The sequence below is a fragment of the Schistocerca cancellata genome, chromosome 1 (genome assembly GCF_023864275.1).
Source record: "Schistocerca cancellata isolate TAMUIC-IGC-003103 chromosome 1, iqSchCanc2.1, whole genome shotgun sequence".
NCBI lineage: Eukaryota > Metazoa > Arthropoda > Insecta > Orthoptera > Acrididae > Schistocerca > Schistocerca cancellata.
Genome location: NC_064626.1, coordinates 572,683,467 through 572,696,457, shown reverse-complemented (window position 1 = coordinate 572,696,457; position 12,991 = coordinate 572,683,467). Strand labels below are relative to the sequence as shown.

The 12,991-nt window shown below is 45.1% G+C and overlaps 1 protein-coding gene across 1 annotated transcript in view; it reads right to left on the bottom strand.

The window, feature by feature from the left end:
• Positions 1-12,991, bottom strand: part of LOC126161826 (dipeptidyl peptidase 1-like) — a 68,520-nt gene that overhangs the window by 1,641 nt on the left and 53,888 nt on the right. The window contains exon 8 of the mRNA XM_049917932.1: positions 10,557-10,668. Within this exon, the coding sequence (XP_049773889.1) occupies positions 10,557-10,668 (112 nt within the window). The remainder of the gene's footprint in view (positions 1-10,556; positions 10,669-12,991) is intronic.

The window sequence follows — 12,991 nt, the reverse complement described above, 5'->3', positions numbered from 1 at the left end:
TGGAGCTGCGGACGCCAGAAAATGAAGTGCCAAGTGGAGAAATCGGTACATTTCCGACGTATTCTTCCGTTGATTTCAATAGAGGGGTGACAACAGCGAATGCAGCCTTAAACACTTGCGCCATGTAGGGAGATAATGCCATTGGATAGAGCACGCCAAGAAAATGGCTTTCTCGTTTCAAGGAAGATCGTTTTGACGTCAGTATTAGGGACTCTCCTCGTTCAGGAAGACCCAAGGGGTTTGATGGAGATCATTTAAACCCATTAATCCCATGTCTGCATACTCGAGAACTGAGAAATGTGATGAACTGTGATCAGTCCACCATCGTGAATTCTTGCCTGCAATGGGGAAGGTTCAAGAATCGGCAGTGTGGGTATTGCATGCTCTAAGCAAAAACCACAAAAACGGGTGGGTGGCTCTGAGCACTATGGGACTTAAGTTCTAAGGTCATCAGTCCCTTAGAACTTAGAACTACTTAAACGTAACTAACCTAAGGACATCACACACATCCATGCCCGAGGCAGGATTCGAAACTGTGACCGTAGCGGTCGCGCGGTTCCAGAATGTAGCGCCTAGAGCCGCTCGGCCACCCTGGCCGGCCCGGGTGGATGGCCATAGACGTATATCTGTTCGCTGGTCATCAATTGGCTCGTGAATAACACCGACCGTACCTATCCTGCATCGTTGCTGGTGATGAGAAATGGTGTCTTTATGCTGGCATTAGGAAACGAAAGGAATGGTTAAGCCCAAACAAAACAGCAACTCCCCGTTCAGAGACCTGCGCTCGTCCACATAAGATAATACTATGCATGTGGTGGAACAACGACGGTGTGGTGTACTACGAATTGCTTGCTCGAGGAGTAACTATCACTGCTGACATTTGTTTTCAAAAACTGAGACGTCTTGCAGACGCAGTCCAAGAACAACGACCAGGAAGACTGCATCAAGTGATGCTACTCCACGATAACGCCCGCCAGAATTCCGCTAGACAAACAAAGAACACTGTACAGGAATTGGGTTGGGAAGACATTAGGCACCCACCTTATTCACCTTGTCTTGTGCCCCTGTTTTCATATTTTCCCCTCTCTCTCGAACAACCTTAAAGAAACATCCTTTCCGGATGAAAACACTCTCCGCCTCAAAACCACTTGATTTCTACTTTCGCGGAATGGAAAAGTTGCCGCAGCATTGGGAGCAGAGTGTTGTGAAGGAGAACATTTTATTGCCAACTAAAGTCTGTGTTATGCATATGTGTTTATTAAACCAATTGGGAAAACGCTACGAACTTTTACACCAATCCAAAATATACATAGAATATTCAAACTTTTGAAAATTGGTAGACAACCTGGAAATTGTGGACAAAATCGGGAAAGTATAAGATTAGATAGTATAAGATAGAAGAAATGGATATATTCGTGCATAACATAAAAAATGAATATGATATTCTAAATGAGATTGTTTTATGGGGTGACAGGGGAAGGGGGGGGGACAAACCATCAGTCTTCTGAGTGGTTTGGTGTGGCATGCCGCGAAATTTCTCTCCACTGTTAAATTCTTCATGTCATAGTGGCACTTACACCTGCCGCGTGGAGTGTCCGCACTGTTAGAGACGCCATGTCACTGATTGCGCGAACCCTCTCGCTGGAGGTTCGACTCCTCCCTCCGGCGTGGGTGTACGTGTTGTTCTTAGCGTAAGTTAGTTTCAGTATTGTGTAAGTCTAGGGATAAGTCTAGTGACCGATGACCTCAGCAGTTTGCTCCCTTAGGAATTCTCTCTTTCACACACACACTTACACCCAACGTCCTCATTTATTTGTCTGCTATATTCCAATGTCTGTCTTCGCCTACAGTTTTAACCCTCCATAGCACCCTCCAGTATCATTGAATTTATTCCTTGATATCTTCACTCATTTGCATTCGTGATACTCTCCAACTCTGCGGTAATACAAAACGAGCTGCCCTTCTTTGAACTTTTTCGACGTTCTCCGTCACTGCTATCTAATAAAGATCCCATACCACGCAGCAGTACTCGAGAAGAGGACAGACATGCGTAATGTCAGCAGTCTCTTTATTAAACGTGTTGCATCTTCAATCTCCTATCATCGTGTCCCTTTCTTCTTTTTCCCAAATGTTTCTCTGCTCGCCGATACTGCAGAGAACCTTCTGATTTCTTACCTTATCTGATCACCTGTTTTTCAACAATCTGCCGTAGCACCACATCTGAAACGCTTCGATTCTCTTCTTTTCCGGTTTTCCCATAGTGCATGCTTCACATCCATATGATTCTGTGCTCCGAAAGCATACACTCGGAAATTACTTTTTCAAATTACGTCCTGTTTTTGACAGTAGCAAACCTCTTTCACCCAGGAAGCCCTCACTGCCTGTGCGAGTCTGCTTCTTACATGCTCGTTGCTTCATCTGCCTTGCATATTTTGCTTCCAACGTGGCAGAATAAATTCACATAATCTACTTCGTGGGCTCCAATTTTGATTTTAAGTTTCTCGCTAATCTCTTTTCATCTACTTGTCATTACTTTCGTCCTGTTTCAGTTTACTCTCGGTCCTGGGCATGTTCTCATGAGGCTGCTCATTCCGTTCCACAGCACCTGCAACTCTTCCTCAGTTTGACTGAGAATAACAATATCATCAGTAGATCTTCCCATCGATATCGTTTAACCATGAATTTTAATCCCAGTCCTGAACTCTTCTTCTGTATCCATCAGTGTTAATAGACATGGAACAAGAGGAGCGAAATACCACATGCCTGTTTCACCCTTTCTCATTGGGGTACTTCGATCTTGAGCTTCCATTCTTACTTTTCCCTCTTTGCTCCTGCACATATTGCATATTATGCGTCTTTCCCTATGGCTTCCACCTATTTCCCTGATAATTTTCAACATTTTGCATCATTTTACATCGTCGAATGGTTAACAAACCCTATGAAAGCATCTTAATTTTTTTTAAATCTTACTTCCGTCATCAACGTCGAAACATCCTCACTATTGTCTTAAGCTTACTTAAAGTGAAACTAATCTTCTAACAAATTCTGAATTTTGTTAATGGGATGACTGACTTTAAAAGAACCTATGACTCTTAACTATGCTAATGCAGTACTTAGGACGCGCTAGTGTGAAACTAATGACTGCCTAACTGTTAGTACCGCAAAAAAAAGAACGCATTGCGCAGTGAACTGCATCCAATGCAAGTGTCAGTACCGTAGCGTAACGTTACTCAGTAGTACCGCTAATATACCAGAAGGAAATACAATCCGAATAAAGCTCTGCAACACCAAAATCATAGGTGAACAGCTGGCGTGTTAGTGCATCACACCAATCTTGCACCACAGTAAGTGAAGCAAAACTGTCTGAATGCATATCAAACCGACTGTTTTTCCTAACTCAACAGTAGAGAGATATCTTGCTTGCTGAGCTTCACACAGCAAAATAATAAAAACAGATACCACTGAACGTCGACTTCTGCCACTCCCCCCTTACCGCCCCACCCACTCCCCTCTCCCAATCCCGACTCTCGGGATATTTTAAGACAATTTTCAAAATGGCAAAGCATGATGCCAACTACGATGTGAACTATAGTTATGTCATTTTGTTAACAGTGTACAAACTGCTGAGTAAGATCTATGTGTTTAATTTCCCTTAACAGCCAATTATAGCCATAAAGTTGCAGACAATCTATAAGGGTAGTCAAATGAAAACCGAGCACTCTCCACGGCAGGATCATGGAATGTTTCCATTCAAAAGTAATTACAATGTGCATTAAGACATTTATCCCTCTGGGAAACAAGACAATCAGTAGTTCCTGTTTTTCAGAACGCGGTCAGTAGCTGACGGATCCACAACCGCACCCACTCTTGCACTTTCTCGTCCGCCTGAAACCAATGTCCACGCAGGTTCTCCAAAGATGTGAACATACACAGCGGAAGATACGGGCTGTACGGAGTGTGCTGCGTGTTACCCAACCAAGTCGCCGAAGCGTAGCTTCTGTCCTGTTGGCAATGTGGTGGCGGGCGTCATCATGCAACAGAACGATTCCGTCCCACAGCATTCCTGTGCGTTTTAACTTTATGGCTCTTTGCAGTTTCTACGAAGTGTCTTCATAGCGCTGCGCGCTGATGGTGGTTCCACGCTCGGGAAACTCGACGAGCAGAGGGCCCCTGCAGTTGAAGTAGGAGGTTATTCTGAACTTACCGCAACTTGTGTGAACAGCTTTCGATTTGTTTGGTGGGGCAGAACTGGGATGTTTTCTCTGTTGGCTTTGGGCTCGGTGCGATGTCTATGGCTGGTCTTCGTATTTTACGTCGCGTTTGGAGCAGATCTCCACCTTGGCTCCTCCGGAGACCCAAATTTATTTTAGATTTGACTAATTTTAAAAAAGATGGCATACCAGATTTTACGTTTCAATCTCTGTTTTTTCACATTTTAGATGTGCATCACGGTTTCACTGTCGTTTATACTGATGGCTCCAAACAGGAGACTTTCCTTGGCTGTACTGTGGTGTTCCCTGATCGTGTTACCCGGATTCGCCTCCCTGCTGAATATACCGTTTTCCCAGCGGAGCTCCACGCGATCCTGAAGGCACTGGAGCAGATGCATCGTGTTCGGGGCGATCGATTTCTTCTCTGCTCCGATTCTCTTAGTGCCTTACAATCACTGCAGAACCTATATCCGACTGAGGAGATGGTCCAGCTGATACATGACCAACTGTACTTGCTCCAACGGCGGGGTAAAGAGGTATCCTTCTGCTGGGTGCCTGGTCGTGTCGGCATATTGGGGAATGAACAGGCTGATCGGGCTGCCAAGGAGGCCTGCAGAGAGCAGGATGTGGTCCAGTGTCCTACCCCTTGCAGTCAGTCATCGCTGCACTCCACAGGAAGTGCATGGAGTTGTGGGAGGACGAATGGCTGGCGGTGACGGCCAATAAACTGCGGTCGGTAAAGTCAACCACTCGGCCGTGGCGTTCCTCCTGCCGGCTGCTCAGGCGGGAAGAGGTGGCCCTCACACGTCTTCGGATCGGGCACTGTCCTCTGACGCATAGCTATTTATTACGGCGGGAGGATCCTCCGTTTTGTGATGCTTGTGGTGTGCACATCTCTGTCCGGCACATTTTAACAGACTGCATTTTATACCGTGATGCAAGGGCAGAAGCACAAGTTGATGGGGATCTGCCCTATGTTTTAGCTAACGATGAGACGTGTGTGTCTAGGGTTTTTAAGTTTTGTGATGTGTCTGGACTCTGGCCTAAACTTTTAGGCTGGAGGTTTTAGTGTATTGCAGAGTGGCTGACTCCTCCCTTTTTTCCTTGCGGTCAGCCAGCCACTTCCATCTGCTATATTGTTCTGGCACCCTCTCCCTTTTTCCTCCTGTGTTGTCCATTATTTACTGCTGACGCCCTGCTTCATCCCACGCTTCGGTGTGGGTGAGCACAAATTTTTCAATGATTGTTCCCCGTGTTTTCTGTTCCGTTATATGTAAATGTTCTGAGTTTTTTTCTTGACACCCGTCTCACTATGATACTGAACGGGCGCTGAAGACCTTGCTGTCGTGCGCCCACAAAACCCTTCTATAATAATAATATAATAAATTTGGAGTTTGCACTCGGATAGAATCATCTTGTAGATCGATAACGCACGTCCCCCTCCACCCACTGCCAATCGAACGAAGGTTACGCTGCACTAGTTGGTTGGGAAACATCGCAGCACCCTCCGTAAAACCTGGATCCTATACCTTGTGATTTTCATGCCTTTGGCGATCGGAAGAAAGACATGTGTGGACGGTCAGTTTCAGTCGGACGAAGAAGTGCTGTTGTTTGGATCTTCTCCACTTCCTCTATCCCTCTTATCTGGTACGGATTCCAGACTAACGAGCAACATTCAAATTCTGGTCGAACGAGAAATTTGTTCGCCATTTGTTTTGCATGTGGACTAAACTTCTTGAGGATCCTTCCAATGCATCTGAGTTTCGTATCGATTTTACCTGAGACTAGTTTCATGTGATTGTTCCTATTTAAATCGCGTAATGCGCAAAATCCTAGATATTTAATAGATGTGAGAGCTTCCAGTGACTGTTCTGTAATCGTGTAATCATGTAATGGCAGGCTTGGTTCAAATGGTTCAAATGGCTCTGAGCACTATGGGACTTAACTTCTGAGGTCATCAGTCCCCTAGAACTTAGAACTACTTAAACCTAACTAACCTAAGGACATCACACACACCCATGCCCGAGACAGGATTCGAACCTGCGACCGTAGCGGTCGCGTGGTTCCAGACTGACGCGCCTAGAACCGCTCGGCCACCACCGGCCGGCTATGGCAGGCCTTACTGCAATTTATGCTAAATAGTACCATTTGTTTATATTGAGTGTTAACTGCCAATACCTGTACCAAGCGTCGATGATATATATATATGACAAACTAAGAAGGAATCATCCACTGCGACGGAAATCGGCAGATGTGATGGACACGCGGAGATATACAAATGATTACAAATTTAGGAAAAATGGATGATTTACTCAGGAGTAAAAGTGACAAACTGGGAAAATCAAGAACCCCTTGGTCTTCCTCTGGCTGTTATGCACGCAGTTATTCGGCCTGACATTGATTGACAGAGTTGTTAGATATCATCCTGAGTGATGTTGGAGAGATCTGGCGAACTTGCTGTCCAAGGTAGGGTTTGTCAATCACGAAGACAAGCAGTAGGAAATCTCGCCGTCTGCGGGCGGGCACTGTCTTATTGTAATGTAAGTCCAAGATGGTTTCCCATGAAGGGCAATAAAAGTAGGGAGGGCTACAGTCAGGTTGTATCCCTCCTCCGTCAGTGGCGTCTACAGACACGTCTTCGCTTGTCGTTGGGGATCAGTTGGAAGTGGGACTCATGACTGGGGCCGAATCTACTCCACTCATTGAGATTCCAGGCCAGTTTGTTAACCTCTTGAATAAATCATCCAATTTTCCTCAGATTTTAATTCGACTGGGCATGTGCATCACAACACATTCTGTTCCATTCGAATAATTCCTTTATGGTGCGTAGTCCGTGATTTTTTCTTTTTGCGTTTAGTTACGCATTTTGGAGTCTCAAACCGGAAGGTCGCGCTTTTAGAAAATTCTTATTCTAGACATTGTAATTTCTCTGAAAATAGATTCTGAAGAGTGAAGTGCCACTGAAGTCATCTCTTTTAGAATTACGACACTAGCATTATATTGTTACATTTCCGTTTGACAAAGTAAAGCTCATACTGATATATTTTCAATTAATATAGCTATAAAAAGAAACGATAATTAATCGAAATCATCAGCTGCCAACAGGTGTTGTTGATGTACTTCAATGGGGACAGCTGAAAATGTGTACCCCGACGGGGACTAGAACCCGGGATCTCCTGCTTACACGGCAGACGCTCTATCCATCTGAGCCACCGAGGGCACAGAAAATGGCGCGACGCTTCCCGTGAGACCTACATTCCCAACTGACCGTAACCTACATTCGTAATGTTTCTAAAGGATATTTCCCGATTCACTCATTACTCGCCCCAAATAAGGTGACTGTTCCCGTAAGAGTTCGGGCAAAGTGTGCGTACTCGCACAGAAGAAAGTCAATAGCCGGGTACCCTTTAACTATATGTAGAGTATCCTTTAGGAACATTACGAATGTAGGTTGTGGACAGTTGGGAATGAAGGTCTCACGGGAAGCGTGCAAGGGAGAAGTCCCTGCAGGCGCGTTCTCTTCTGTGCCCTCAGTGGCTCAGGTGGATGAGCATCTGCCATGTAAGCAGGAGATCCAGGCTTCGAGTCCGGGTGGGGGCACACATTTTCAGCTGTCCTGATTGAGGTATATCAACAATACCTGTTGGCAGGTGAGGGTTTCGATTAATTATCATTTCTTTCTAGAGAAACTGCTTGGTCATCATCGGTATCTGTTCTTTCGGAACAGCTACTATCTTCATAATACAGCTATGAAAAAAGACTGCAGTAATTTAGTGGAGATGCTTTCATAATTCATTTTGGTGAGAACAGAATTATAATATGTTAAACGGTTCAGGAAATATGTGAGCTGAACAGCTTAGGTGAATTATACTGTATATTGTAAACAGCAACGGCCCTATAATATTTCCCCGATCCAGATGCTCACGAGATACCCTCAACAGAATGCCACGTGAGTAGCGCAGTGCATGAACGACCTCGGGAAGTCGGACAATGTGGCCGATATGAACAGCGCTGGTATCGCGCGCTTCTTACGCATTCTGAGCTATACTACCGTGCCTACGTCCAGTACAGGGGTTGGCGAATCCTAGCCACATGAGACACGGTGCTGGTCCATTCACTTTGTCGGTAGAAGCGCTCTGTCTCCAACACAGCACTCTTACGACAATTTGAAGTCCGCTGGGGACATTTTCAACGAGGTATCTGAATGACTGTGGAAGAATAGCTTCTTTCTTTCCCAAGAACAAAAACTAGAGAAGCTACTTTTGTTAGTCGCTGGAGTTTGGAGCGAAGGCGACGTTCTAGCCCGTATCAAAGGTGTCTCACTGGGTTCAGGTCGACGTGTGGGCAGGCAGGTCCATTTCAGGAATATTATTGTCAACAAACCATTGTCACAGGAGCTGTTTTATGACAGACTAAACAAACAATGGTCTTCTCTGGCTGCCGCTTAGCATCCAGTACTGAAATGTGCGCATTATGAGGAGCCACTCGACCATTGCTCCTCATTCTTTTTAACTCCCTATGCGCAGTCATTGTGCTAGTTGGACTGCTGCTAGCACTTTGGAACACTGCAGTGAGTCCTTCCGCTGATTTCATGCAATTTCTTATAACCACCCACTGCAACGCTCAGTGGTTCCTGTCTGCTAGCACATGAGGTCCGCTTGGTCCTGGTTTAGCTGTAGTTGTTTCTTCGGATTCCCACTTCACAGTCACATCATGAACAGTTGACTTGGGCAGATTATGAAGGGCTGAAACGTCCCAAGGATTAGTGTTAGTCCACATTCGGAATCACAGTGCTCTCCTGATCGGTCCATTCTACAGGGTGTCCCACTCAAACCTCCCTGGTTTCAAAGGCTCAGGAAAAAAAAAACCGACAGTAGATACAACAATGAAAAATGAACCACATTATAGAGCATCTCAAAGAATTTATTTATTTATCATCAGTTCACCTCTACATGTGAACCATTTCTAGCACGAAGAATATGGAGTCTATATACAATTTCTTGCCAAATTCTTTGTGACATTTCCTCTGTTATTGTTGCAATCGCATTAGTGATACGAAGTCGCAACGTAGGAATATCGTCCACTTTGGTCGCATACACGCGGTCCTTCACGAATCCCCACATGAAGAAATCAAGCGGCGTAAAGCTGTGGCCAGGCAGTGGGTCCTCCGTGTCCGATCCAACGATCGGGAAATTTCTTATCCAGGAACTCGCGAACAGCCGTTGACCAATGCGGTGGAGCTCAATCTTGTTGAAAAATGATGTTGGGTTCCAAGTCTTGTATCTGAGGGTACACAAACTGCTCCAACATGTCCAGATACACAGACCCATTCACTGTTTGTTCTGCAAAGAAGAACGGTACAAGAATCCTGAAGTGCATTAGCCCACACCAAACGTTTAGTTTAGGGCTATCACGAACATGCCCAATGTCGACATGCGGATTTTGCGAACCCCAATTCCGCATATTATGGCTATTAACCCTTCTTGATAGATGAAAGGTTGCCTCAACTGAGAAGGAAGCTGGCATCCATATCAATACGCTGCAGCATATCTGCAGCAAATTGTAGTCGGCGTGGTTTGTTGTTCGGCGTCAGATGTTGCACAATTTGCACTTTGTAAGCACACATACGAAGACGCTGGTGAACTACACGATGCAATGTTGATCGAGGTACATCAAGTTGCCTAGATGCTTGACAAATTGACTTACGTGGGCTTCTGAGAAATGTTTGTCTGATGTCCTCCACTGTCTCTTCTCAAACTCCGTAACGTGTACTGCCAGAATGTTTCAGAACACTTCCTGCTGCCAGAAACTTCCTATACCATTTCCTAATTGTTTTCACATCTGCTGGATCACATTCATACACACGACGATAATTTATTTGCACACTAATCGGCGATTTTGTTTCTGCAAACCACACTACTGCTTGTGCGCGCTGCTGTGGAGTCGCCATTTGGACTTTATGCAAACATGCTGCACTCTGGCGACGATACTTGGCACTTCTGACGCGAGAATATAAATTCTTTGAGCTGCTCTACAATGTAATGCATTTTTCATTGTCGTATCTACTGTGGTTTTTCTCTCCTGGGTCCTTGAAATCAGGGAGGTTTGAGTAGGACACACTGTACTGTTACTGCGCCTCTACTGACAACGTATTTCATACTGGCGGGTTACCTCTTGCGGCGTCTAGCGGTCAGTCCTGCATTACATAGGGGTGTTCGGATACTTTTGATCAGATAATGTGTAAATAAATAATCAGGAGTGTGAATGATGAAGCTCGTCAAAATGGAGAGCTCAAGACACGTGACAGAATTGATAGTATCGTCGGCCGTCAGAATTGAGACTCACCGCCCACGTAGCTGTAGTCAGACACGAAGTACCGCTTGCAGGTCTGGTTGGTGGTGCACGCCCCGTCCACGCCCAGGTACGGGTTGCATTCCTCCTCCACGAAGCCGTAGTCCTGCACCAACAATACAACAATCATGTCGAGAACAACCCTTCTTTTTATGTGATATAAAAGCAACCGATAGTAAATTAGAGTTCTGTGATATGATATGCTTTAGAACGACTAGCTACTGAAGAATATTTCTGTATAACAGACACACATCAGTTCTCTTTGTCAATGGGACAAGTGATACTGTGAAAGGCAGGCAACGTGATATACGTAATGTAGTCTATAGGGCAGTCAGTAACATCAACACGTGACTTCCAGAGAACAGATTAACATTTAACAGTAACAAAAAACGGAGTGCATTCTGTTTCTAACACGGAACTCTTTTAAAAGTTCAAATCGCTCTAAACACTACGGGACTTAACATCTGAGGTCATCAGTCCCCTAGACTTAGAACTACTTCAACCTAACTAACCTAAGGACATCACACACAACCATGCCCGAGGCAGGATTCGAACCTGCGACCGTAGCAGTAGCGCGGTTCCGGACTGAAGTCTTTTAAGAGCATAATGTTATTGTTCCAAGGTGACCAGTCAGTGAAGGAGACAATTTTTAAAACTTTTAGGACTGAGGGGAAGGTTTTCTTGGAAGTATCGCGTTCAAGATCATAAGAATTACCTCCACTGTCTGTGATACTGAAAACAGAAGGCTTGTTTACTTTGCTTATTTTCCCTCTATTAACTCGTACTGTGTTATGTTTTGAGGCAATTCTGTGAACTCATCAAGAAAATTGTTAGCTCAGAAAAGGCCGGTCAGACTGATCTGCGGTGCCAGTTAGCGAACAGGCCGTTGTTCAAGTGCATCGATATGCTCTAATTCTGCCGTCCCTGTACACATACTCTGTAGTGGGAGTTATTGTTGAAACTTGTGGCGTAGGCTGTTGAGTGGGGTTCGGGCTGGGGATTGCACAGGCGTGGGCTCATTTCAACAATTATTTATTTTGCATAAAAACCTTCTTAACAACGGACCAACAATACAATAAGAGTGAAACAGAACGTACTCTGCATCGCGGTATAGTTTTTGAAAGTACGACTCAAACGAGAGAAAATACCTTCAGCACGACAAACAAAATTGAGAAAAAGCCTTTGGCTTAGCACACAGCATTAGGCATCAACAATAACAATTACAATATGACCCTCAACTACAGACGGAAAATATAATAAATATAACTCCTGGAGTGAACGGTAAGATACTAAAACAAGCCTCAGACTTAGTTTATATAATGTACACGGCACATACTGAATATTGGTCAACTACTATCCAAGATGATTACTCTCACATAGCTAATAACGAGACGAGGTGACATTCTTTGTACAAATGGGATTAACAAATCAGTCACAAAGACACACACACACACACACACACACACACACACACACACAGGGAGAGAGAGAGAGAGAGAGAGAGAGAGAGAGAGAGAGAGAGAGAGAGAGAGACCGTGCCTTCAAACAACCACGACTTCTCACACGATAACGACAGTCTTCCATGCATAATATTGTTTGCTAACCAGTACACTCTAAACACCGCTTGTACTCAGCACTGCAAACTGTATTGAATGACTCAGCCACCAGAACGCAACCGTCAGTTACTAAGGCACACAGGTAGTGCTCCTCCCGATATGCACAAGCTCATTTCTTCGCCTCCATTGGAAACACCATCCACACGCCCGGGAAAAGACACCAACCGCTCCAGCAGGTGTCGTTTTCACAAAGCGGCCAAGCTCCCCGCTGACTGTTAGGGCTGGAAAACAGGTGAGTTTTTTGCTCTCAGACAGTTTGCTACTCTCAGATAGCGTTCGCAGAACTGTTTACACTAGGGCCGAGTTTCCGCTGTTAGTTACTGTCTGACAGTCCCTTGCGAGCGATTTCAGTCTGAAAGTCTTGCGAGATCATATCTCGGAAGCATTTACACACAGCAGGATGACAGTGCATATGAGAGCTGAGAGACCACTCTCGGCGAGATTTTTTAGTCGTAGTTGTGTGGTGAAGGAATGGGGTTGCAATAGAAGAGTGTCGGGCTGCAGATGCTCTATTAATACTGTTAGTGGTAGAGAAGAAACGTAAACGAATGTGTTCATGTTGCATGTAAGCATCTCACTGTAGAGCTCCTGGTGGAAAATCCACAACAGTACCGAAATTTTAGTGGATGACAGCAATGGAGATGGAAGAAGTACTGTTTATAATGGGCCGGCCGTGGTGGTCTTGCGGTTCTGGCGCTGCAGTCCGGAGCCGCGGGGCTGCTACGGTCGCAGGTTCGAATCCTGCCTCGGGCATGGGTGTGTGTGATGTCCTTAGGTTAGTTAGGTTCAAGTAGTTCTAAGTTCTAGGGGACT